The sequence below is a fragment of the Pipistrellus kuhlii genome, unplaced genomic scaffold, assembly GCF_014108245.1.
Source record: "Pipistrellus kuhlii isolate mPipKuh1 unplaced genomic scaffold, mPipKuh1.p scaffold_m20_p_9, whole genome shotgun sequence".
Classification (NCBI taxonomy): domain Eukaryota; kingdom Metazoa; phylum Chordata; class Mammalia; order Chiroptera; family Vespertilionidae; genus Pipistrellus; species Pipistrellus kuhlii.
The window spans coordinates 57,626,115-57,653,809 of NW_023425595.1; the positions used below are offsets into that span (position 1 = coordinate 57,626,115).

General features: G+C 40.1%; 1 protein-coding gene across 8 annotated transcripts; it reads right to left on the reverse strand.

Annotated features, from left to right (window-relative positions):
- Positions 1–10,976: 10,976 nt before the first annotated feature.
- On the reverse strand, positions 10,977–27,690 carry KBTBD3 (kelch repeat and BTB domain containing 3). Of its 8 annotated transcripts, none has more exons than XM_045578159.1 (4): positions 27,441–27,690; positions 21,179–21,297; positions 14,490–14,735; positions 10,977–12,706 (listed from the first exon to the last, which is right to left on the reverse strand). In XM_045578159.1, the coding sequence occupies exons 3-4, from the start codon at positions 14,708–14,710 to the stop codon at positions 11,104–11,106; spliced, it is 1,824 nt and encodes a 607-aa protein (XP_045434115.1). In that variant the 5' UTR covers positions 14,711–14,735; positions 21,179–21,297; positions 27,441–27,690; the 3' UTR covers positions 10,977–11,103. The 8 variants fall into 8 exon arrangements, with proteins under 8 accessions (XP_045434115.1, XP_036282599.1, XP_036282597.1 ...); XM_036426706.2 differs by lacking the exon at positions 21,179–21,297 and adding an exon at positions 27,054–27,204; XM_036426704.2 differs by lacking the exon at positions 21,179–21,297.
- Between the last annotated feature and the right edge of the window lie 5 nt (positions 27,691–27,695).

The window sequence follows — 27,695 nt, forward strand, 5'->3', positions numbered from 1 at the left end:
AGTGGGATTTCAAGAAAATAGTTCTAGGTTTCATCCTGACCTGATCATCTTGCCAGTTGTGTACTTTCAAGCAAAATGCACAACCATCTAAATCTCAGTTTACTCATCTCAACTCATAAAATGGAGATTATGATACCTATAGGAATGGGGTTATGATGGTTAATAAGAAATGTATGTAAAGTACTTACCATTATGCTTTATGTCTCAGAGCTTTATTTGAAGTGTGTGTTCTAGTATATCTTTCTTGAAGACAGGACTGCCATGTTGCTACCTGGGTCACCAATATCAGCCTTGTCATTTCTATAACCACTGTTATCAGCTGTATTCCCACTCCTTGTTATTGCTCCTGCTGAGTCACCAGGGGCTCCTGAAAGGATAATCTCATATTTTAACATTTCAAGGTGCATGAAATTTATGCACAGAGTGGGGGTTCCCTCATCCTGTCCTGCACCTTCTCCAACCTGGGACCCTTCAAGGGATGTCCAACTACCAGTTTAGGCCCAATCCCCACAATATGAGGCCACTGGCTCCTAATCACTCACCTGCCTGCCTGATCACCCCTAACCCCTCTGCCTGCCTGCCTGATGCAGTAGTGCACTACCATGTGGAACAAAGAGGAGCTGCCCCTGGTGAGCTCTGCCCAAATTCCTGACCTACAGAATCATGAGCAAGAAGATTGTGGTAAGCCATCAAATTACATGTAGTTTGTCATGTTGAAATACGTAATTAACACAGACATGGTGGCTACACGCTCCTGCCATTATATGAGGACCTGTATAGGGTAGCCCTCTGGCTTTTTGTAGATGTCAGTGACACCTAATGCCAGGTGCTTTTTCATTCAAACTATGACAGTGTTATTCCATAGAAATGCTGACTGCACCTGGGCCCCAGCTGAAGAAAGTAAAGTGCTTGAAGCAAAATGTGCCAGAGGAAACCATCTTCATTTGTTCAGCCTCAGGGTCTTCATGTGCAGGCTTCTCCTGAGATTACTATGATACAGTGAAGTTTATAACAAGGAAGTCTGGCCGAAACCGGTTTGGCTCAGTAGATAGAGTGTCGGTCTGCTGACTGAAAGGTCTCAGGTTCGATTTCGGTCAAGGGCATGTACGTTGGTTGCAGGCACATCCCTCGTAGAGGGTGTGCAGGAGGCAGCTGGTCAATGATTCTCTCTCATTGATGTTTCTAGCTATCTATCCCTCTCCCTTCCTCTCTGTGAAAAATCAATAAAATATTTTTTAAAAAAATAGAAATTCTGAGAATTCCTTAAACACACACACACACACACACACACACACACACACACACACAAAACACAAGGAAGTCTGGGCCAGCCACTGGATTTGAACGTCTCTTCTTTGGCCTCAGCAAGAATCTATAAGAATCTATAAATCCAGATCCCTCCTATTTCCCACAAGATACCCTACACTCATTTCCTGACAGCCCCCCACCACCACCACCAAAGACATAGATTGGCATAACTGTTGGCCATAAGGCTTATAGCCAAGTTGAGGCCAGAGATGTTGGCTGAGCAGAGCAGGGTAGATAAATGACAGTTTACAGCAGCTGTTGAAATAATGCCTCTTATAGAACCACTGGTTCCTCTCCTTCAGCCCTCTCCTTTCCACTGTGGCCCTGACCCAGCACTGTATAGATCCCCTCAATATTCCCAGTCACTTGGAATTTATACTGCTTGCCTCTGCTTCCTTTGACTCCCCCAATGCTGCATTAATTATAGTTGCAGGATCCAGGAGGGCTCTTAAATCATTGCTGAGAGGGATCATTAAATATAAGAGGAATTTTTCATGACTGACCATGGCCATTTTTATTTCTAATATAAATAAGCTGACCTTTGCATATTTTTCTTAGGTCTGCTCTATTGTGATGAGGATGTACCCTTGGGGAACTGATGAGAAATGGTAATTGCACCAATTTACCAGGTGAAAAAATATGTGTTCAACCTTTTTTTCTTTTTATTTCATTTTATTGATTTTTTTACAGAGAGGAAGGGAGAGGGAGAGAGAGGCAGAAATATCAATGAGAGAGAACCATTGATCAGCTGCCTCCTGCATGCCCCTTACTGGGGATGTGCCTTTGACCAGAATAGAACCTGGGACCCTTCAGTCTGCAGGCCAATTCTCTGTCCACTAAGCCAAACCAGTTAGGGTTGCTTTCAACCTTTGAATAATTTTCTTCATAAAAATTCTTAGAAACCATCTATAATAATAAAAGCATAATATGCAAATTGACCGAATGGCTGAACACTGGAACAACCGTGCAGATGAAGCCAGGGTTGCGAGGGGCGAGGCAACCGGGGCTGCAAAGGCCTCCTCTTGCGTGAATTTCAAGCACTGGGCCTCTCGTAGTGCGTATAATTTGTGCTTGTAAGAGAACTGCACTTAAAAAGAAGAATACTGTGGCAATATACCCTCCGCCAGGAATAGATAGAAGGTGAATACCATTTGTAAAAGAAACAAAATTTTACCGATTTGTTAAAAGGGTGTTTAAAAGAGGAGCTATAAATAGTTTGAATTTCAATTAATGTTTCATAACATAAAAGAGTGGTTAATCTATAAAAGAAAAACATTAAGGCTAATTGGATTTCTTAAATCTGAAAAGCCTACAGGGAAAGGTTTTCCTTGATTAAAAAATTTAAACTCATTTTATAGCATACATTTTGCTCAGGGTTAGGGAAGGGTAATTAACTTCCCATGGAAGATTCGCTAATTACCACTAGAGCAAAATCAGGTTCAAGAAGCCCTGAACTCAGAAGAAATGCAAAAATATCTATCATGCGCAGAGGAATCTAACTCTGTAAATACTAGGATGAGCTGTTTAATATATATGCCTAGATTCCCCCATTTTAAGATTGGTCCCACAGATTTCTTGATTTTTTTTCATGAATAATTAATTTGCTACCTTAAGTTTTAAAATTACAAAAGCCAATAAGTACAAAGAAACTTTATCCTGGAAACTTGGATTTTACACAAATACTTTAAAATACAGTCTATTGTTTTAATTAATTAATGTTCATTTGGTAGATTGATTTAGTGCTGCATTGCCGAAAAATTCAATATTTTGTAGTTTCAAAAATCTCAAAACACTTTATAAACATGATCTTGAAACTTTATATTCACAGTGAAGAGTACTATTTTTTAAGGATTATATTTTCTGGAACATATATATATATCTTTATATTGGTTAATTCCTACAAATAGCTTTTGACAAAACATATTTTTAACATATTGCATGCATAAGTGCCTGCAACACAATTTTAAGTAAATCTTAGTGATTTGAAAGGGACAAATCGATAGTGTATATGCTCCTCGCAATCTATTTTCTGTAAGTATGGAGATAAAATTTTGAAAAGGGGCTTTTAGCTTTTTTTGTCCTGTAGGGGGAGGACAGGGAGAAGCACGGGCGGGATTGGAATTCAGGGAAAGAACTTCAAATGCCAAAGCATCAGGCTGCCATGATTAACCATTCTGATTAGTGACTCGAGAGGACAGCTTCACTGGGGCCTGCGAGTGAAAACGTTGACTGAGAGAGGAGATCCCCAATTTGAGGGAGGCATCCCCAATGACATGCTAACAGGCCAGGTCTTACATCTTTAGTAAACTCTGTTAAAGGCTTCTGCCTATGGGGATTAGAGAGAAAGAGATCAGTGAAGTCCGAAGGCAAAGTTCACTAGAGAAATCTGGAGGCACATAGAGATTTGGAGATGATAAGGGAAAAGTCCAGAGCAGGCCAGTTGGACTCAGGATTAACAAGCGAGCAGCGGAGAGCCTTAGAAATTGAGGGAGGGAAATGCCTTATGCAGCCAGGTGGGCTAAAAGCAGAGCTAGGTTTTCAAGGGGTGAGTTAATTATCACCATTCCAAGGAGGAACTCTGTTTCCACCTGGGCAGTAGTCTCCAGATTGTGTCATGGGAGCCAAGGCCATTTAGTAAGTCACAGATCATCACCTAGGAATACCAGGGACACGACAGAAAAGTGGGCCTGCCCAGAAAGAGGAAACGTTACAGCAACTGCAATTGACAGCGCCTGTTCAATGTAAACCTTTAAAAAGCATTTTCATAGTACCACAGTCTCTCAGACTTTGATCCCTCAGACTAGCTCCACTCCATGGGCATTTGGGCACATGAGGTAGGGAGGCTTATACTGGCGGCTGTCTGGGTCAGGGCCGGGACCTGGCCCTGCACGTTCGGCTAGCTTCTACTGTGGTCACTTGTGGTTCCTAAGTACCAGGTCTGTTCTTAGCTCAGTCAGGGCTGGAGGCCTCTTCTCACCCATGACTCATCTGAAGTCTAGCAGGTATTCCATTTTTTCAGACCGGGGTGTCCACGTTCAAGTCTATATTATAGGACATGTCATCAGAGCTACAGAAGCCCCCCGCCTGGACCACTGCAAACACAGTCATTCTGACTCTTCAGAGCCCTGCAGGGCACCTGGGGAAGGGGGAGTCAAGAAAACAAGAGCCTTAATATCCACCTTTAACTACCTCTTTTATTTTTAATGACAACAAATACAAACAATATAGACTTTTCTGAGATACATTTTAATAAATAATTGTTTTCTAGAATTGACATGTTTTATGACATGATAATCTTGTTAACATGAACCTGCAAAAATGCTGATTTTATTTCTCACAGCCTATGAGAAAAGCCCACATCCCACTGACAGAGAAATTAAGCAAGTTACTTGTGTATGCAATATAAGTAGCTTTGAGAAATGGGAAAAAGGCCACTGAAATTATCATGCTCTTACAGGAGAAACTGTTGACTAATAATAAAATTTGTAGTCATTGTCTTATCTATTATTGCCTTTGAAAGGAGACGGAGAATTAGCATAAATGAGAGTAAATAAGCTATAAGTACTAAAAAAATAGGTAGATAAATGACTTTGAATTTATAATTTCACTTTCAAGAACCAACTATGCATATCCTATACAGTTATATAATCAACTATACATGTTCTCCAAAGGTGGGCCAGTGCACTGGATAATGCAATTTCACTCTCAAATAAAAAATCTTTTAAAAGCTTCATTATTAACTTTCCCATATACTAACAAAAATTGAAGTTGTATGAATTACCTAACCCAATTTCTCAGACTTTAAACAAAAAAGATATTAAATATTTTTAAAAGAACACATAAATAACTCAAGTACAATGAGATAGCATTCTAAACTGTAAAATCCTAATGTAAATCCAATCAATGTCCTTTGTAGATGAAAAAAGTCGCAAAATATGCAATTATAGTAACAATATAACTAATAAATATATTTTACTTCACATATTGGCTCAATATAGTATCAGTTTATTGGATGCCTTATTATATGCAGACACTGTGCTAATTACTAGGTCCAGTAATGAGGAATGTACATCCCTGTTCCTAAAAGCTTCCAATTTAATGCAGAAGACAGACATGTAAAGAAATATTTACACAATCATGATACTCAGAGAACTGTACTACTCTCATTACTTCAGCAACCTTGTTACCCTTGGAACCAAATTAATAATTTGTTGAGCTAAATAGTTATGGTTGGGAATGTGGTCAAAGATATTGAAATGAATAAAGCTACATGACTCAAAGTTTTTACAATAATGGCACTGTTTTACGGAAATATACTCTATCCAACTAATTACTAGCACAGATGAATCTCCAAACTAAGATTGTTATCACCATAAGGCTGGTCTTGATTAATTTGCAAGTAAATTGTCCTCATTAATCACCCAGGATGTGGCTGCTTTGTTTTTTGGTTTGTTTGTGGGGGTTTTTTTGGTACACTTTTTAGGGTCTTGTTTTAGATGTGTTTTTAAAGTTCTGAAAACTGTATCCAATGACAAATGATTTAAAGACATTAAATTTTGGTTTTAGAATTCCTCTCCCAGAAAATGTTTGTGATTATGTTAATACGAGTAAAAGGAGGGAGTGAGAGAGGAGAGAGGAGAGAGGAGAGAGGAAAGAGGAGAGAGGAGAGAGGAGAGAGGAGAGAGGAGAGAGGAGAGAGAGAGAGAGAGAGAGAGAGAGAGAGAGAGAGAGAGAGAGAGAGAGAGAGAGAGAGAGAGAGAAGCTCCAGTACAAATTGGAATGGTAGGAATTACAGAGATGCCTGATTATTATCAAGAGTTTCTGCAATGCTGGTCAGGTGCAACCCACCAAATAGAGGCAATTGTACAAGGAGAAGCATGCCATCCTGGCCATTGTGGCAGGTTTTGAAGTGCTAAACATTTAAATAAGAAGGAAAATGATGCTTTGGTCTTAGAGAAGTGGGACACTTATGGAGACAGCAACCTAGGACCAATGGTGGGAAATTATTACCAGGAGGCAGAATTGCTTTTAATGTCAGGAAGAACTTTCCAACAGAATTGCTCAAAAATGGAGGTGGTGAGCTCTTTACCACTGAAAGCACTAACTTAGAAATTTTAAAAAATCATCCTTCAAAGATGTTTTAAAATTTAGAGGGGCTTTCTATAACAGGTGGAAAGCTGTATTAAATGCTAACGTTATTTTGAAGTTTCAATATGGTTTAGAATAGTTGTCTTCTGATGTAATAACACCATCCTCTGATTATATCCCCTACTTAGATATTAAATTTGATTAAGCATCATAATGCCATCAAATATTTTTTATAAATACATCTACATTTTTAAGATATAAAGATTTCTCTTAAATCACACAAGTGATTCTTGTTAAAGAATCACTGCATTTAAATATATAGATATATTAGCAGCAAAATAAGAGCAATAATTCAGAAGAAAATGTTAGGTACTGGTCTTTCAGTTTCTATTTATATAAAACAAATGTGCACCTATGTAGGCAGAAGGAAAAATCCTTATTAGCAGCTTACTATAATATGTCAGCACCATTTGCAGACTTTTTCCTGAGTTAATTAAAAAACACAGAACAAATTTTCTTTCATAGAAATGCTCTTGAAATGATGTAGTTTTAAGACTCAAATCCTATTTAAATCTTAAGTAATGGAGAACCATTGAAATCGTTATAAAAATCTTGAATAAATTGGAGGAAAAAGCAATTAGTCACATGTCAGAAAACTATTAAGATAAAAAGGTGTATGTAAATAGAATATAGAAATCTTTGGTTGTGCATTCCCATGTAGGAATTTATTGGACTGATCGTGTGCCACCTGCTTCAGTCTTTGATCATTTGTCTTATTACAAATATGGCTTTACAATTTGGAGTAAAGTTTTTTCTTATGTTGAACAGAAATCTACTTCCCTACAAATTCTAGCCTTCGTTTTTAGGTTGCCCTCTAAAGCTGCCTATTGGGAGCCATTTTTGAGTCTTACAGATTCTATTCTAAATATGAGAAAAGGTATTCCAAACACCAGATCCAACTAAACTGCGAATGGTTATCTAAAAGTAACATTATATAGTCAACAATATATTTAATCATTACATTATATTTATTGCTTCTATGTCTCAAAATGCAAACAAATGCTTCCCTCTATACTTGATTCCGATTCCCAAATCATGTAACTTGAACTGAACATATACTCAATTGCTCCTCTTGGTATCTGGGAAAAATGGAATTATGTTGCAGGATGTGGTGATAAAGACCTCTTTCCATCCCCAAACTAGAGTTGAGTGTTACGGGAATACAGATAATTTTGATTATTCAAATATTCTTCATCTGTTCCATCTCCCAGGCAACAGATGAACAGAAGGTGCTCCACATTTTAAATCAAGTTTGAAGATCATTCTAGGAATATCCATTAACTTTGAATTTATTTTAAAAAATGTTAAATCCAATCTTCTTTATATTTAATAATGCCATATACCTACTTTTAATTTTAGAAGATATTACAATATCAGCAATTTTTGTGTGCATAATCCAAATGTAGTGGAGCAAGAGAAATTGCTAAAGGATTAAAAATGTTAAGTAGAGTTCTTCCACAAGATTGAAAGCAATCTGGATAATGAGCACGTTCTGTCTCTTATACTGCTGCAGTGGCTGAAAAATGATAATGAAAGAAAATCAGACTTGGAGGGGAAAAAAATACTTAAAAAGAGGTCACCGATAAAATAATATTATTCCCTCTTCCCTAATCTTATAGGCAGGAAAAGTAGCTTCCTCTGGGGATACTGCATAGACAAGAGATCACTGAAACTTGCACATCAGAGATCCAGAATGAAGAATGAGATCTGAATTTATATACATATACATATATATATATATATATACATATATATATATATATATATATATATATATATATATATATATATATATAATTAGTTCTTGGACAGTGAAGCCAGTGATTGACAAGATGAGAAAAATATAACCAGTTCAGTCACTGACCATGTGTCTGTGTGGTTGGGTTCTTGAGGATTTTTGAATACACAGACCAGATAGATCAAATTAAAGTGCTATCTTATAAGAAGGAACAGAATTAGAACAGTATCAACTACTGTACTAACAGGGACAAGCCTAGCACAGGTTACAATGGTGCCAAAGAAAAGGAAGAGTAAAGGAAGAGTTAGGGATTTGTGACTAGGGAGAGTGCTTTTCTGGCAGATATAAATGATGAAGAGCACTCAGGTACAGATGTAAAGGGATGGCAATAAGGAAAAATGATTAAGTAATCTGTAGCAATTATAGAAACTAAGGCAGGAAGCCTTGTGCATTAGAAAATATTAAATATATTATACCAAATACAGAGGAAGCCACCCAGGCCTGGATTACAAGGCTATTTCCAGAAACATTAATCAAAGGGCAATGAGAACAGTGATAGAGTTCAGTGAATCCACATACATATAGGCCACCCACTGTTATGGGCTGAATTCTGTTTCAAAGTGGGGGGGGGGGGGGGAGAGAGAGAGAGAGAGAGAGAGAGAGAGAGAGAGAGAGAGAGAGAGAGAGAGAGAGAGAGAGAGAGAAAAGAAGAAGAAGAAGAGGAGGAGGAGGAGGAGGAGGAGGAGGAGGAGGAGGAGGAGGAGGAGGAGAAAGAATTGAAAGAGGGAAGGGAAAGGGGAAAGGGAAGGAAAAGGAAGGGAAAGGGAAGGGAAAGGGAAGGGAAGGGAAGGGAAGGGAAGGGAAGGGGAAGGGAAGGGAAAGGAAGGAAAAGGGAAGGGAAAGGGAAGGGAAGGGAAAGGGAAGGGAAGGGGAAAGGAAGGGAAGGGAAGGGAAGGGAAGGGAAGGGAAGGGAAGGGAAGGGAAGGGAAGGGAAGGGAAGGGAAGGGAAGGGAAGGGAAGGGAAGGGAAGGGAAGGGAAGGGAAGGGAAGGGAAAGGGTGGAGCAGGGAAGAAGGCCACCAATTCTATAGAATACTTCCTATCTGATATGCACATGTGTCAAACACAAGGCCCGCGGGCCAAATCCGTCCCGCCAGGCCTTGCAATGTGGCCCGCACTGTGCTGTCATCACTGCACTCTGCTGCGTTTCCATCACAATGACAGTTTATGACTGTTCAGTAAACCATTGGCCCGAGATTTAGGCTGGATTTTAGATTTTGGCCCCTTCTCTGATTGAGTTCGACACCCCTAGATTAGGGCAAGCCCCTGATTTTGTAATTGCATGATAATGTGTTCTAATATCCTATTGTATTTTGAAAAATACATTTGAACTTATGATTGTATACTTTTATATGATAAAATAAAAGAACCTTCACTTAGGTATATTCCCACTTTAGAACATACTTCTAAAGGATATGGAGATTTACAACAGATTAACATTTACTACAGAGTAGGGGAACTACATTTGAGAAATCCAATCTACACATTGCCTGAGATGAAAACAGGGGGTCTTAAAACATAAAATACTTCTATCTTTTAAACTGATTAAAGAAACATATCCTTTTGCAAAGCCAGAATCATCCTAGCTGAGAACAAGGATGATTAATACTCTTCCACTGTTTGGGTTATGGGTAATTGAACATCTAAACAGATGTTGGTTGTGAATTCTACTATCAATACCAACATTTTCTAAATTTAAATTTTGTTCTAAATTTAGAACATAATTCCCTATGAATAATTTGCTAAAGTAATAAACCAACATGGTGCTTTGCACTTGGATATCATCACAGGAAATTCATATGGTACTAATTAAAATGCTGAAATTCCTATTCACAACATGAAGTTGGACATTTAATAGTTTAAGCCCAATGCAATGATGATAATTCACTTAGCCAGAGGTCCTCAATTATGTTGGAACCTGGCAGTGATACAGAAAAAGTATCTCAGCATTTCCATCCAAGAATCCGAGAACTTCACTCAAATGGGTTACATGTTAAGTACACTCAGGTCAGTGTAACTTAGAACTAATAATTAAATCAAGAATGTTAATTTACCGAGCTTGAGCCAGAAAATAAGGGAGCTATTATACTGCTAGACATCAAAGCCAACTAACACTGAGAGCTAATAAGAATAGCAATTTTAAAAACATTTCAGTAACTGCTGGTAGCATTATGAAAGTATAATATGGTACATTATGCTCTTAATGAGGAGTTGAGTCATGAAAAAAGTTGAATTATAAAAAATGTTCATGTTTAGTGTACAGCTTAGGATGCTGGGATTAACACAATGCATTTTAGAAAAATTTCTGACCAAATAATGGCGAAAGAAAAAAGTTCTTGAAAGAAGCTAACTCTGATCAGAAAGGGTAGGAATTCAACAACTCTTAAACCTGTAGTAACAGGGTAGGATTCTCACCTTTTAAATTACTTTTCACTTCATAAAATATAGTTTACATAATTCATTTTTACTGCCTAAAGAGATTTCTCCCATTTACATAGTACAAACCTGTGAACTTTGATTTGTTTTTACTATTTGGTTTGTTTTTGTATTTCATTGTTAAAAATTAAAACATTCAAGCCTATGAGTTCTATTTACAGAAGGAAATACAAGTATTCTGGATTCTCCAAGATTAAATTATATTCAGTATAATTTTTGGTAAAACGCATTTTATATGTTAAGTTTCTGGGAACTGCTAATTCTTACATAGTGCACATTCATAGGGATTCTCTAGTAGAAGGTAAATGTTAATTTACGGATGTAAAGGCCTTTTCTACCAACTGTTACCTAACAAACCTCCCCTTAGGTTTCTAGAACCGGAATGGTTTTGCAATGCCTGAGCACACGCTGCTTTCAGAAATGGTTAGAAAGCCAGGGGTCCCGGTACTTGTTGAACTGGATCACCTGGCAGTAAAACTCCGTTAGGGCCCTGGGCATGGGCGCCACCTCCTCCCACTCGGACCTGCTGCTGTGGTAGACCTGCACCTCGTCGGTGATCTCATCGGGGGCGTAATCCCCGCCCAGGATGTAAATCTTATCTTCGATTCCCACCGCGCCGGCATTGAAGCCCGCGCATTCAAAAGACCCTTCCCCCTTCCAGACGCAGGTATCGGGGCAGAAGCTGTACACCTTGTAGGTGGAAAGGTCGCATATGTACAGCGTGCAGTTCACCGGGACGGCTTTGATGAGCGTGGCATGGAAAAACTGCCCAAACTCCGCCACTAATTCCGACCACTGGTCGGTCGCCGCGTTGTATCTGAAAAAGCAATCGAGGGACGGGTTGAAGGCGTCTGTGATCTCCACCTCGGACCCCAGGACGTAAATGACACTGTGGCAGGCGCTCGCCTCGGGGTAGTAGATGCCCCTGGGCAGCGGGCTGACGGACGCCCACTCTTTGGAAAGGGGGTTGTAAGACTCCACATCTAAGAGGCTTCTGGTGTCCTGAGATCCCCTGGTCTTCCCGCCTATGACAAACAGCCTGTGCAGAGCCATCACCGAGGCGTGCATGGTCCTGGGCGTCTTCATGGTGGACACGGGGAAGAAGTCGTTTTTGGCGGGGCAGTAGCACCAGGTCTGGTCGGTGGCGTCGTGGTAGGACTCCGCGATGTGGAGCCGCACCGTCCGACAGCACGGCCCCTTGCAGCCGCCCGTCAGGAATATTTTCTCCCCGTAGCTTGCCAGGCTAGATCCCGGCAAGTCAACCAGGTGGGACTGTGGCAGTATTTTCCATGAGTCGGTTTTAATGTTATAGCAAAACGTGTGCTGATTCTCGCCGTTTTCCTCGGTTTTGTGGACGAATATGTACTTCTCGGTGGTGGAGGGCCGCGCATCAGGGAAAAGGCCGCCGGAACCTTGCACGCTCTTCACGGCATCCAGGACTATGTCAAAGCAGTTGGTGCTTCTGAGTAAACGCTCTTCGCTGAGCAGACAGTCTTGAAGTGTCTCCTCGGGTAACTGATGCAATCTGACTTGTTTAATCAAATAAGGCAGGTGCTTTTGCCTCGCTTCTAGGTTATATTTGGTCCAATTGAGGACAACTTTCAGGACAGTTTCTTCTTCAGGGACATCTAATTCATCCGATTCCAGACATTTCTGCACGACTCCAAAACTCATCTCTAAGAAATCACTGGACTTAAATAACAAGGAAAAGTGATGCTGTACAAAGTATAACGCGTGATCAAACAAACGGGGTGAGCCGTAGCTATCTGAGATAGATAATAACTGCAAACAATTGACAATGTTAATGCTCTTTATTAAGAAGTCACTGCAGGCTTTGGACAGGAAGGGGACTTGCAGAAACGCTGACACCTGGAAGAACATCTCCACGTTCTCCCCTGTGATCTGTGCTTTTCCGGTGTAGGCGTAATCAAGGAAGGCTTTCACCGCTTCCGAGGACAAATTGGTGATGGTAACACTCCCACCATCTCTTTCTTTCATGTTCACTTCGAACATAGCCCTGCAAAAATAAAGAACATAGAAGAAGTACACAGAAATAATCTATTCCGTGAAAATTTTCAGTATTACCTTGAAAAGATTTCCTTCACCCTTAAGTTGATTTAAAATATATTTATAATGTGTATCTCGAAGCATCCTAACAAATTAGTTTAAAATCTTGAATAGTTACATACAATACTATTTATCTATAACATATATGTATTACATAATCCCCATACTGCAAAATATTCATTACAACTGAACTACAGCAACTAATCCAAAGAAAGCTATAAAAAGATTCAAATTTTGTGCACTGATTTGATGTTCTTATGTATTATTCATAAAATCTCTCTCTTATGGCTGAATTTATTTATTTATGGGTTGGTTAATTAGTACCAACTCTGCAGGTAATAAGTAAAATTACTTAAGGTACATAATGCTTTTGCACTCAGTATTTAAAAGTCTCAAATGCATTTTTGATTTGGCAGTCCTGGGACCTATGAAAATGGAATACAGCGAGTTATCAGATGTTGCAAGTGCATCTGTCGGTGTGGGGAAACCCACCAAATCAGATAAACACATTTCATAAGGCACTTTAGGAAAAAAGGGAAAGTGATTTCAAAAAAATGAAAAGGCAACCATGTCCCACACCTACCGTCACCTGGCTAATAAATGGCAGGGCTGGGATTTGGATTTAGGGCATGAGTATTAAGAGGCCAAGTGCTGAAGCACTGTACCATACAGCTTCCTCTGACGAAGAGGTGACATGAGGGTAAGGCGGCAGAAAAGAACCACTTGGAAGAAAAACTGGATTAGGATAGAGGGGAAGAAACTGGTGGGCTCCAGGGAAGTACAAAGAAAAATAACAGAAGTTGGCTGAGGACACATATGTAATACCTTAATCAGTAAAGAAATTTTTTTTAAAAAAAGAGGTTATCTGAAAAAGAACTGAAAAAACAAAACAGAAGAAAACACTCAGTGTAGTTAGGCAATCAGCTAATAAAAGCTGTGTTTTTGTCTTAAATCTTACTCTTTCATTGTTTGTTTATTACAGATTTAAACCTGTTTACTTCAAACAAAAATTGCTTCAAACTTGAACATAATGTAAAAAATTGCAACGAGGACTTAAGTTTAGTGCAGAGTGACTAGGACGGCTGAAGTCCAGGATGCCACCAAGAGGCCTCACAGGGTCATGGGTTGGACCCCAAGCCTTGCAGAGTTCCCAGTGTAAACAATGAGTTCCTACAGTGTCACGGCTCAGACGCTCCTTGTAAGATGATCTACATGGGAACCAACTTATATTCAGAATTTTGCCCAAACTGGAACAAGCTGGTCCCCTTCAGAAATGCTTGTGGAGGAACTTCTCACTAGTATAGTGAGAGGTTCCCGAGAGGAGAAATCTTGAAATCCTCTGGGTTGGAGTCCCTCTCTTCCCAATAATCCACTGATACAATCAAAACGTGACGGATATGTGGTTTCCTCTCCGACGCCTCATTTTCTTTGAACTTTGCTTAAATTTTGGATGAATCTGTTCTTTCCTCTTTTTCTAAAGGGCACAGTGCAGGGATCCCCTCAATAAAATGACTTCAGATGAAAACAATTTTCCCATGAACATTTAAGGGACTAATGTTCTGTAAAACATCACAAAAGGTAGTCCTAAATTTTCATACTCAAAAATAATTAGTTAATCTAGGCTCTAATGAGCTCTTTTCAAGAATGGATGTGGATGGAAAATTGAGGAGAGTTTAAAAAGCTAACTTTATTATCCGTATCATAAAACCTGAGGCATACACAAGGTACAGTACCTGAAAAAGTCACTGCACGCTGCTAACACACAACGATGACATGGGATTATTTCATCTGTCATGATTATTTTGAAATCATAAAAGACATTCTGTTCTCTAAAATTCTGTAGTACACTCAAGATTTTCTGTCCATGATCTTCTGACACAAGTAAGTTGTTTGTCTTCTCAGATGGAATTCCATTACATGAGCTTCGTTGACTGAAATCATATGAATTCTCCATATCCAATTTCTATTTGGACTTAGAACTGAAATGGAAAAAAAAAAAATCACTGAAGTAGAGTTCTAATAAAATTTCCAGATCAAAATTTGCCCACTTATCAATTATAAAAAATGCTCATTAAGAACAATGACAAAATAGTAGTCCTTGTTCTAAACATGTTTTCATGATACTTAAAAATAAATTCCTTTTAAATTTGTATAAATGTGATCATTGGAATAAAAGGTATATAATTAAGGGATAAAATTCAAGATGTATAAGTGTGTTAAAGCAGAACAATTTATAAATTATATAAATAGCTTATGTAGAATCTCACTACATGACTAGTCTTGTTTTATGTAAGAGCCATTATTTATATAATGGCATTTGGGTATATACCCAACACATCTCTCTCCCTGCCCACTCATTTTTTTTTTTAAATATATATATTTTATTGATTGTTTACAGAGAGGAAGGGAAAGGGACAAAGAGTTAGAAACATCGATGAGAGAGAAACATCGATCAGCTGCCTCCTGCACACCCACCACTGGGGATGTGCCCACAACCAAGGTACATGCCCTTGACCGGAATCGAACCTGAGACCCTTCAGTCCGCAGGCTGATGCTCTATCCACTGAGCCAAACCGGTTTCGGCTGCCCACTCATTTTCTTCTCGTAACAAAGCAGATGTTAAATATTGATTCTGACACAAGTAAGCAGAATTCCCAGTGTAAATAGTGGGTTCTTTACTATTTACTCATGACCAAGACACTCCTAGCAGTTATATGCCTTTAGACTTTTAAAAGACAACTGATGGGGCAGGAGGGTTTGGGATGGGGGTGGAATCTGTGTTAAATTGTATTAACTATTTATGGACTTTACTAAGTAAGAAAAAGGCAAGCATTGATCCAGGTTGGCTTATTTGAAAGCAGAAATAACAAATTACTTTAACGGCCTTTTAAACATGAGATCAGAAATCTCGGATAGTTGAAGGCCAGAAAATTGTGACTGTCCCAAACTGCAAACTCAGTCCTAAGCATGAAAGTGGACATCACCAAAAGCAGGGAAGTGGGATACAGAAAGGAAAAGATGACTAGGAATGAGAGTAGGCAAAGAAATATAGACCCTTGATTTCTTAGGATATTTCTGTTTTGGTTACCTACTGCTCTGCAAATCACCCCAAAATTGAGTGTCTTAAGACAAAGATTTGTAATCTCTTATGGTTCTGTGGGATTAGCTGAAGCTTCTTGCTTGGGAGTTTTCATATGGTTAGTCAGATGGTAGCTCTGGCTGAAGTCATCTTGTTACTGAAAAGGGGAATGTAGCCCTTGGTAGGTCTCCTAGGACCCACCAGTAGTGTGTGGGTTCTTGACTTAGTGCAGGAAAAATTTCACAACATGAATCCAGGTAATCATGAGGGAACATTTGTTAAAGCTGGGGACAGTAAAACTAAAAGGGCTTTGCATAGAAGCAGCAGCAGGAGGGCCTAGGCTTGGGTGTCTTAGCTCTCTGAGAAGGCAGAGAAAAGGGGGCCTTGGGAACATGTTCAGGGGTTAGCCTGGGAGGAGCTGCTGCTGCTGCCTATTGCTCCCCTGGTTGCAAGTCTCACAGGGTTTAGGAGATGCTGGAGGGACCAAGAGAGGGAAGAAGGTAAGGGGATGGAGGGCTGTTCCCCACAGGGAATGCACAAGCTGGGTCCTTTGCCTTGAGGTGTTTATCTTTCTCTTGTGGGTGGGGATCTTAGTGGAGGTTTCAGGGAAAGGTTTCAGCAGATTATTCATCACTTTTCTAGGTGTGCTCCTTCAGGGTCATGGTCTCCACTGATTGGTCAGTGTCAGGGCAGTGGGTCCTTAGTCACTGCAGCTGGTCTTGGTGTTGCCCACCAGGTTTTCCTCCTTTTTGGACCTGTAGCTGAAATACAATCGAGGCCTAAAGTTATCTCTAGAGTGGAAACTTTTACGTGTCAAATTCACTATTTGGCTAACCATTGTTTTTAGGTGTGTCTACCAGGGTGTTTCTGGGTGAGATTATCATTTGAATCAGTGGACTGAATAAAGCAAATTGCCCTCCTTAAGGTGAGTGGGCCTCACCCAATCCACTGAAAGCCTGACAAAAGCAGAAAGGTAGGAAAGAATAATTTCTCTCTGCCTGACTGTCTTTGAGTTGGAACATTAGGCTTCTCCTTGAACTAAGACTCTGATAGACCACAACTATCAGCTCTCCTGAGTCTCCAGCTCGCTGACTGAGACTTCTCTACCTTCATAAACATGTAAGCCAAATCCTTATAGTAAATCAATCTACCTACCTACCTACTTACCTACCTATCTATCTACCAACCTATCTCCCTCTTTCCCTCCCTTCCTCCAATTTGTTCATTTCTCTGGAGAATCCACAACACGTGGTTAGTGCCTTTTATTTTTCACAGCACAAATAAAGTTTCACTGGATAGTTGATGTACTGTATTAAGAATAGTACGGGCCTGGTTGGTTTGCTCAGTGGTTAGAGCATTGCCCCTCAGACCAAAGGGTCATGGATTTGGTTCCTGGTCAAGGGTACATACCTCGGTTGCAGGCTTGATCCCTGGCCCCAGCCTTTGTGCGAACGGGAGGCAACCAATCAATGTGACAATCACACAAAAAATGCAGACTTAAATACTAACATATCAATAATTGTAATATGTGTAAATCAATAAGTGTAAATGGTCTATACGCACCAATTAAAAGACAGACATTATCAGAGTAGATTAAAAAAACAACCAACTTTATACTTCCTACAAGCAACTTGTTCCAAATAGGATTATATACTTAAGTAGGTTGAAAATAAAAGGATGGGAAAAGACAGACTATGCAAGCATTAATTAAAAGAAAACAGGTATAGCTCTATCGAGTAGACTTCAGCAAGGGAAACTATCAGAGACAGAGAATAACATCGCATCATGTCAATCCACCAAGAAGAAAACCTAAAGGTGTATGTACCAAACAAAAGAGCTGCAAAACATGTGAAGCAAAAACTAATAGAACTGAAAAGAATAACAGACAAATATACTATTAAATCTAGAAATTCATACCTCTTTCTAACGTTAATCAAGAAGTCAGTAAGTCAGCAGTGATATAGAACTCAATAATACCATCAACCAACACAACCTAATAAACTTTTATAGAAAACTCCACCAAACAACAAAATACACATTATTTTCAAGTGACTGTGGAATATATACCAAGAGTGACAGTATCTTGACCCACAAAACAAACCTCAAATGATTTAAAAGAACTGAAATCACACAGTCTATGTTCTTTGACCACAATGAAATCAAACTAGAAACAAGAAAAAGATAAAATAAAATTGTACACACTTGGGAACAAAATAACATTCCTAATTAATAAATGAATCAGAGAAAGTCTCAAGGGAATGAAAAAAACAACAACACATTAGACTGAATAAAAATGAAAATATAACATCAAAATGTGTATGATGTAGCTAAAACAATACAGAGAAAAATTCATAGCACTACTTAGAAAAGAATAAAGGTCTCAAGTCAATGATATAAGCTCCTATCACAAGAAAAATAAAAGCAAATTAAACTAAAGATATGCAGAAAGAATTGTAAAGAGCAGAAATCTATGAAATTGCAAAATTAAGACCACAATGAAATACCACTACTCATCTATTAGAATGGCTAATATGAAGAATAGTGATAACACCAAGTGCTTAAGAGGATGTAGAGACACTGGGTCATTCATACATTGCCAGTGGAAATTACTTGACAGTTTCTTAAGAATATGAACACAAGACAGTGATCCCATCTGGCTAGGAAACTCAGGGCAGTTTTGCCTGATTCAAGACCTCAGACAACTCTTGCTGGCTTGGGAGCCAGTTATGCCGCCCAGTTGGACAGGGAAGCCAATTCTTTGCTGTCTACTGCTGAGTGCAGCCTCAGTCCCACCCCACCGAGAAACCTGGCCAGAGCACCTGGGAAACTAAGTAGGCCAGTAGTATGTAAGCAGAGCACCCAGCCAGTGATTCTGCTCTTCTGCAAAACCCAGCTGGTGACCCCATATGGCCAGGAAGGTTGGCACACAGTTTTGTCTTATTCAGGTTTCCAGCCAGCAAGCCATATCAACTGTGGCGCCTGTTACAACGACCAGTTTGGAAGGAACTTCGAAGCCCTGTGTAGGGCTGAAAACAGCCTCCAGGCCTACCAAATCATGTAGCCTAACCAGAATACCTGGGTAGCTGCAGAGCCCAACCTACAGCTCTGCTTACAATGGCACCGGAATAGAGAGCTGAGCCAACATGACACCACTCAAGGAAAGTGATAAAGTTCCAGTAACTAACCCTAAAGAAAGCGAGATTTATGAACTGTCTGTGAAGAATTCAGAATGATCCTCTTACAAATATTGACTGAACTACAAAAAAACACACAGTTAAATAAAACTAGAGGTGCAGGAATTTGTGCACTAGTGGGGTCCCTCAGTGTAGCCTGAAGGGATTGGGCTGAAACTGGCAGTCCAACACCACCTGCCACTTCTGCTCATCCCGCCCCACTGTGTCTGCTGCTGCTGTTGCTCGTAGCCTCGCTGCCACTCTGCTGTGGTCTCTGGGCTGCAGAGGTCAGCACTGAGCCCTGATTCTGGAGCCTATCCGTCAACTGAGCAGCATCCTGCTGTGGGAGTGCACTGACCACCAGAGGGCAGCTCCTGCGTTGAGCGTCTGCCCCCTGGTGGCCACTGTGCATCAGAGTAACTTTCTCTCGGTATGTGTCTGGGTCCCCAGAGTTTCTCCCAGAACTGGAGTTCAGAGCAATTGGGAGCTTGTATCTTCCTCCCAATTGAAAACAACAACAAAAAAACACAATGCACCCAGTTGCCAGTCCATTTTGTGCGAACCTCCATACATCTGCACTTTCGCACCTCTGCACCTCCTACCAGTATCAGTGTGTTTTTTTCTTTCTACTTGTAACCTCCATATGTTTGCACTTCTGCACCTCCACACTTCCTACCAATCTCAATGTGCTTCTTTCTTTCCTTCTAGTTGTAGAACTTCCACTCAACCAGCATTCCAATGGTTCTAGATGATATTTGTTTTGTCTTTTAGTTGAAGTTTTGATGTAGTTGTGAGAGGCAGCAAGTACAGGTGTTTACCGCCATCTTGCTTGTTCCCAAACTGTCTTTTTTACAGATGACATGACTTTCTATATAGAAAAGGCTAAAGACTCCACCAAAAAAAAGTGTTAGAACTAATAATTGAATTCAGTAACGTGGCAGGATACAAAATTAACATACAAAAATTAGTAGTACTAACAAGAAATTATCTAAAAATGAAATAATAAAAACAATTACAATAGCATCAAAACCAATAAAATACACAGGAATAAATTTAACCAAGTAGGTGAAAGATATATACACTGAAAACAAAAAGACATTGATTAAAGAAGTTAAATAAATAGAAAGATGACCTGTGTTCATGGATCAGAAGAATTAATATTGTTAAAATGTCCACACTACCCAAAGCCATCAGTAGATTCAATGCAATCACATCAAGATTCCCAAGGCATGCACCAGCCCAGTAGGTTAGAATGTCTGAAAACCAAAAAGGGTTTCAGGTTTGATTCCAGCCAGGGCACATGTAAGAGGAAACCAAAAGATGTTTTTCTACCTCTCTCTTTCTAAAATCAATTAAAAAAGAAAAAAAGAAAAAAGAAAAAAGATTTCCAAAGAATTTTTCACACACACACACACACAAAAATAAAAAGCAATCCTAAAATTCATATGGAACTGAAGACTCTAAATAGCCAAAACAATCCTGAGAACAAAACAACATCAGACACATCACATTGCCTAATTTTAAACTATATTACAATGGTATAGTAATCAAAGCCATATGATACTGGCATAAAAACAGACACACAAACTATTGGAAAAGAATAGAAAGCCCAGAAGGAAACATACAGAGTCAACTAATATTTGACAGGAAGTCACAAATACTCAATGGAGGGAAAACACTGTCTTTAGTAAATAATGCTGGGAAATTGGATATTTACATGCAAAAGAAGTGAAATTAGACCTCTATCTTATACCATTCACAAAAATTAACTCAAAATCAATTAAAGATGTAAATGCAACACCCGAAACCATAATACTCTTAGAAGAAAAATAGAAAATAAATTCCTTGCCATTAGTAATAGCAATGATTTTTTTTTAATCTGACACCTAAAATAAATAAAAACAAAAATAACCAATGGAACTACATCAAAGTAAGAAGCTTCTGCACAGTAAAAGAAACAACAAAATAAAGAGCCAAGTAAGAAGCTTCTGCACAGTAAAAGAAACAACAAAATAAAGAGCCAATGTGTAAAATGGAAGGAAATATTCTGTAATCACATATCTAAGGTGTTACTATCCAAAATATACAGCCCTCGCCAGGTTGCTCAGTGGTTAGTGTCGGCCCACAGGCCTAAGGGTCTTGGATTGGCTTCCTGGTCAAGGGCACATACCTGGGTTGCATTTCCCTCCCCATTCCTGTTGGGGCGCATATAGAAGGCAATCAGTTGATATGCCTCGGTCACATTGGCATTTCTCTCTTTCTCTCCCCATCTCCCCTCCCTACCACACTCTGAAAAGCAATGGAAAAATTATCCTCAGGTGAGGATTAACAACAACTCAGTAGCACAAAAACTCCAACTGATCCAATTAAAATGGGCAGTTGCCCTAGCTGATTTGGCTCAGTGGATAGAGCACTGGCCTGTAGACTGAAGGGTCCTGGTTTGATCCTAGTCAGGGGCACAGGCCTAGGTTGTGGGCTGGATCTCCAAGAAGGGAGCGTGCAGGAGGCAGCTGATCAATGATTCTTTTCATCTTTGATATTTATATCTTTCTCTCCCTCTCCCTTCCTCTCTGAAATCAATAAAAATCTATTAAATAAATAAATAAATAAATGGGCAGCTGGGCTGGCATGCCTCAATAGTTGAGCATCATCCATGGGGTCATGGTTCAATTCTTGGTTGGGACCCAGTGAGGGCACATGCCAGGGTGCAGGCTCAATCCCCAAAATTTATAGATGACTTTTTGTAGCAGTTTTAAACTAAAAGTAACCAAAATGTTGCTCAATAGATAAATGGATATACAACTATTGGTACATCCATACCATGGAATATATTCATAAAGGAACAAATTATTTATATATAAACTTAGATGAATTTCAAGGGCATTATGATGAGAAAAGTCAATCTCTAGAAATCACATACCATATGATTCCATATTTACCGGTATAATATTCTTGAAATGATGAAGTTAGAGCTATGGAATACAGATTAGTGTTTTCTAGGGATTGAGATTATGGTTCACAATCCTCAATTGTGATTGAGGAAGATGAGGAGGTGGGTATGCACAAGGTGTTGAGGGGAATGAGGTAGGCACAAGAAGCCCTTTGCAGTAATCTATTATCTGTAACTTGATTGCGGTGGTAGTTACAGGAATCTATCTATATATGTGATAAAACAACAGAACTATATGTACCAATAACACATTCCTGGTTTGGATTTTGGTCAATAATTTATATGTTATAACTACTAAAGAAACTGAGTGAAGGATACATGGGATCACTCTATACTATCTTTATAAATTCCTATATCTGCAATGTTTCAAAATAAAAATTGGAAGAAAAACACAATAAAATAGAAATTTAGTTCAGAAACTACTTTGATATCCCAGTTTTGTTCTAATTTAAAACACATAGAAAATGCAAAGAAAACATTGTGTGTTTTTTTGGTATCCATTTTTGGTTCCTCAGTTTTTAAGAACAAGTTGAATTAAGTCAAAATAGCTAAAAGGTACCCAAACCTGAAACTTTCAAAAGGATAAAAACTGTATTTCTGCCTAGTGGCACAAATCTTGAGAATATCAATTTAAAAAAGCCCACACAGCCCTGGCCTGTGTGGCTCGATTGGTCGGAGCATCACCCCATGTACCAAAAGGTCGTGGGTTCAATGCCCAGTCAGGGCACACGCCAAAATTGCTGGTTTGATCCCTGTCAGGGCGTGTAGGGGAGGAGCCTACAGATGCTTCTCTCTCATATTGATGCTTCTCTCTCTCTCCCTTCCTCTCTAAAAAAATAAGTAAATAAATACTCATATGTAGCTCTTCACTTGTATAAAGTTGCTAAAAGTTAAAGCCTTTCATGTATATCCTAATAACAAATCTATAAAGCTGAAATTTTTATTTCTTAAATTTGGTTTGAGTAAGGGTCCTAAATGGCTCATCAATTACTAGTGACTTCTACTGAGGCTCTCTGAGGGTTTGGCTTGTCCATCTGCCAAACCCTCAGAGAGCCTCAATAGAAGTCACCAATTACACTGTGCTATCGTAATGCTTAATTGATATCATGAATATTAAATACTGTCAAGTGGTATGCAAATATTAATGGTTAAAAATCAATAATGACATGTACTAAGCCAGTAACATTATTTTAATTCTTGGCAAAATATCTGTAAGGCATTTTTTTCCCCCTCCAAACATTCTGCAAGTTCAATATCATACTTCATTAATTTTGACACTTTTTTTCTACATTTAACATATTTAAAATTGATGGGTATCTTAAAATCACTTTTGGTCAAGGAACAGTCATGCCATATTTGTAACTATGTGTACACGCCTCAGAGTGTGAAGAATGGATATCAGCATCTTAAAGAAAACCCTGAAGATAGATAATGATGGATACTAATTTAAGAAATGATACATCATTAATGTTCATAACAGAGAACAGTATGTGGTAAAATATGAACATCAAGATCTGAGTTGAAAGTGAATTAGAAGAGTTAAAAAGATTCTGAATGTGAAGAAGTTTTCATTTTGCTTATATATATTTTTATATATGTACTAGGGGGATATATAATTTTTTTTAGAAATAGATTTTCCAGCCCTGGCACGTTTGGCTCAGTGGATAGAGCATTAGCCTGTGGACTGAAGGGTCCCAGGTTTGATTCCGGTCAAGGGCATATACCTTGGTTGCAGGTACATCCCCAGTAGGACGTATGCAGGAGGCAGCTGATTGATATTTCTCTCTCAATGTTTCTAACTATCCTTCTCCCTTCCTCTCTGTAAAAAATCAATAAAAAATATATTAAAAAAAGAAAAAGACTTTCCAGCCCTAACCGGTCTAGCTCAGTGGATAGAGCATCGGCCTGCAGACTCAAGGGTCCCAGGCTCAATTCTGGTCAAGGGCATGTACCTTGGGGAGTGTGCAGGAGGCAGCTGAACAATGTTTCTCTCTCATAGATGTTTCTAGCTCTCTATCCTTCTCCCTTCCTTCCTGTAAAAAAATCAATAAAATACATTTTTAAAAAAGAAAAGGACTTTCCATAAGTATGAAAAATTCCAAGTGATAAAAAAGTTGCCATAGTTAAAATGGCATTTTTCCTTCTTAGTAGCAAATAAAACAGTGGTATATGTTATAGAATTGCATCTCAGCTTCATCTCATCTTCCTGCTCAAAATATTGAATCGATTTTCAAAACTACTATGTTCTTGTTCTCTTTTGGTATTTCCCATTAACATTTTATTTAAATAATTGAATCAATAAAAGTTCAAGGATCAAGCCTAAGGACCAAGCCTTTGATATAATGACCAAAAAAAAGTCACTCAACAAGGCTTTGATTTCATTGGTTCCTCCCAGTGATATTAGTTGGTCACTATGTTTTAATGAAGAGCATGATTTCTGGCCTATTTTATTCCATATTTATTATAGAATGCTAACTACATTGCCAGCTATTGAATTAGGCATGGAGATAGCATGGAGAATAAAGTCAGACTTGATCCCTGGTTTCTTGGTATTTAGTATCTAGTGAGAAAGACTGACAAATTATAAATTATAAATACTGTGAAGAAACACCTGAGAAAAGGAAATAAAAATGAACATGGTGAGGGGGAAGTATTCAATTTCAGATGAAAATGGTAACGGTGGCAGAAACCGGTTTGGTTCAGTGGATAGAGCGTCGGCCTGCAGACTCAAGGGTCCTGGGTTCGATTCCAGTCAAGGGCACGTACCTTGGTTGTGGGCACATCCCCAGTGGAGGGTGGGGGTGCAGGAGGCAGCTGATCGATGTTTCTCTCTCATTGATGTTTCTGACTCTCTTTCCCTCTCCCTTCCTCTCTGTAAAAAATCAATAAAATACATTTTAAAAAAATGGTAACGGTGAACACGTACATAGTGTTACTGTGTGTCAGGCTCTGTACTCCATACTTTATATACTCTTTAATCTTCTAAACCACTGTTGTCCCCATTTTATACACAGGGAAAGGAAGCTTTGCAAATTTAACTTAATTGCCCAAGATGATGTAGCAAATAAAGAGGGTGCTGGCATGTAAACTCACAGTCTGACCCCAGGTCCTTGTTTTAATCCACCACCACCACATTAGGGAGAGAGAGCCTTTCTGAGAAAGGTGTCACTTAAGCTGACACCTGAATGAGGAGAAGGGGCTGCTGAACAAAACTGTATAAAGCCCTAAAGTGGGAAAGGTCCCAAGAAGACAAGGCACTTGAAAGCATCAAATCCTGTCTTACAGCAAGGTGTAGGGGACAGGATTATAAAGGGGAAGGGGCTAAGGTGAGGCTTGGGGGGTCTTGATTTCCCATTTGCTTTTGTACTCACCCCATTAATACAAAGTTGGCATGGTCTTTAAACAAACCTACAATAGTTCCTTATAATTCTTAGGTTGGTTCTTTTTTTTTTCTTCTTCTTTTTAAATATATTTTTATGCTTTCAGAGAGGAAGGGAGAGATAGAAACACCAATAACAATGAGAGACAGTCATTGATCAGCTGCCTCCTGCTTACCCCCTACTGGGATCAAACCCCCATCTCAGGCACGTGCCCTGACCAGGAATCTAACCATGACCTCTTGGTTCATAGGTTGACACTCAACCACTGAGCCAGTGGGTTCCCAGATTGGAGAGGGTGCAGGCTGGGCTGAGGGACAACCTGCCCCCCCCCCCTTGCATGAGTTTCATACACCGAGCCTCTAGTCCTATATAATAAAAGGGTAATATGCAAATAGACCGACTGGCGCAATGACCAGTTGCTGTGACATGCACTGACCACCAGGGGGCAGATGCTCAACGAAGGAGCTGCCCTCTGGTGGTCAATGCACTCCAACAGGGGGAGCACTGCTCAGCCAGAACCTGGGCTCACCGCTGGGCTGGCAAGAGTAGCTGCAGTGGCAGCACTACTGAGTGGCCATGACAGCAGGTGTATCAACAATTTCTTCCATTCTATTGGACATTTTCCATCAGTGTACACATGTTAGTACCTCCCGTCTTTAAATAAACATCAAAACAAAACTATTAATATAACCTTGGACCTTTTATTCCCCTCTGGCTAATATCCCATTTGCTACACTATTTGGAGAAAAAAACAACAAATAAAAAACTTCTTTAAAGAACAGTCTATAGTGCTGTAGCTGGTTTGGCACAATGGATAGAGCATCGGCCTACAGATTGAAGGGTCCTGGGTTCGATTCCAGTCAAGGGTACAAGTTCCGGGGTTGTGGGCTCTGTCCCTAGTAGGGGGCGTGGAGGAGGCAGCCTATCAATGATTCTCTCTCATCGTTGATGTTTCTATCTCTCTCCCTTCCTCTCTGAAATCAATAAACATATATTTTAAAACAAACAACAGTCTGGAGGACTTCACCTCCAGTTAGCAGAAACCACTATAATCAAGGCTCTCTCTGTCACCCCGCTAAAACAAGTATTAGTAAGCAGAATGCCTTATACTTTACATTATCTACATTTTCTCTTATTGTAGCTTTTACAGTATCCGCTAACCTCATACATCAAGCGAGCATTTCATTTTACAGCTCTTTGCAGACTTGTGCATGTGTGTGTTCAAAACCCCGTTTATCTGCAAAGTATTGAATTAGGGGCTCATGATATCACGAAAAACTAATAGAAAAAAGCACAGATGAAAACGGAACACAATCCCCGTTAAAGAGGACTGAGCCAATGATTAATGCTGGCCTTCTATTGACATTCCTTGGCAGCCAAAGGAAGAAGAGAACCCGAATCCCACAGTGTGTGCAGCATTTAACCAACCACAGAGCCAGGCATTTACATTCGTCTGCAGAGACCCACACTCTTCCCTGCACCACAGCCCGGAAGGGGCTCGGACCACCGGGGCTGTCACAAACGTCACCGCCAGTCCACCTGGAACAAGCGTGGGAATGGAGACATCGGCAACGATAACGGAGCACAGACAGCAGGGCAGCCCTGCAGGGCTGCTGACGTTCCTTAACTTGGTTCTGCTGAAGTTATTTAACTTGGTTATTATTAAAAACTTGGTTTTTAGAGCAAGGACCCGGGAGACGGTGGACCCAACCCACAGGCGCCCCCACAGGAGAATCCCCAGCTTTCTCCCCTGGGGATTTGGTTCAGGCTTGGCGATCGCTAAGCAGCATGATTCACTTGATGGTGAGAACAAAAAGGTCAACAGGGGCCCAGCGGCTCGGGGGCAGCCTCGGGCCCACTGGCCTCCTGGGGGCAGAAAGGGTCCTACGTGAGCGGAGGGGTCCACCCCAGGGGCTGGGGGAGGAAGGCAACGAGCACCAGGCAGTCCCTTCCCAGACGCGGAGACCTCTCCCGAACATGGAGGAGCGGCAGAGGCAGCCGAGGCCAAGGGCATCCTCTTTTCGGTGGGTCACGGGGGTAGGGGGGTTTCCTGGAATAAGATGCTATCATCCCACTGGGTACCGACCCCAGAGATCACCCACCTGCAACGCCGGTATCCGAAGTCTCCACCCCTCCCTCCGCCTCCGGAGCGCTGATTGCGATTGGCTAACACCGCTGTCCCGTTAGCTCCTTTCCGCGTGTGAGTGGCGCAACTCGCCGGCTCTAGGCCTTGGTCCCACCTTCCGCCCGCGCGAAGCCCCGCCCCGTGACGTCACACGCTGCCGCAGAGCGCAGAGGCGGGTCTCCGTCCCCGCCCAGCAGCGGCGCTGGGGGCGGGGAAAGTAAGGGTCAGGTGG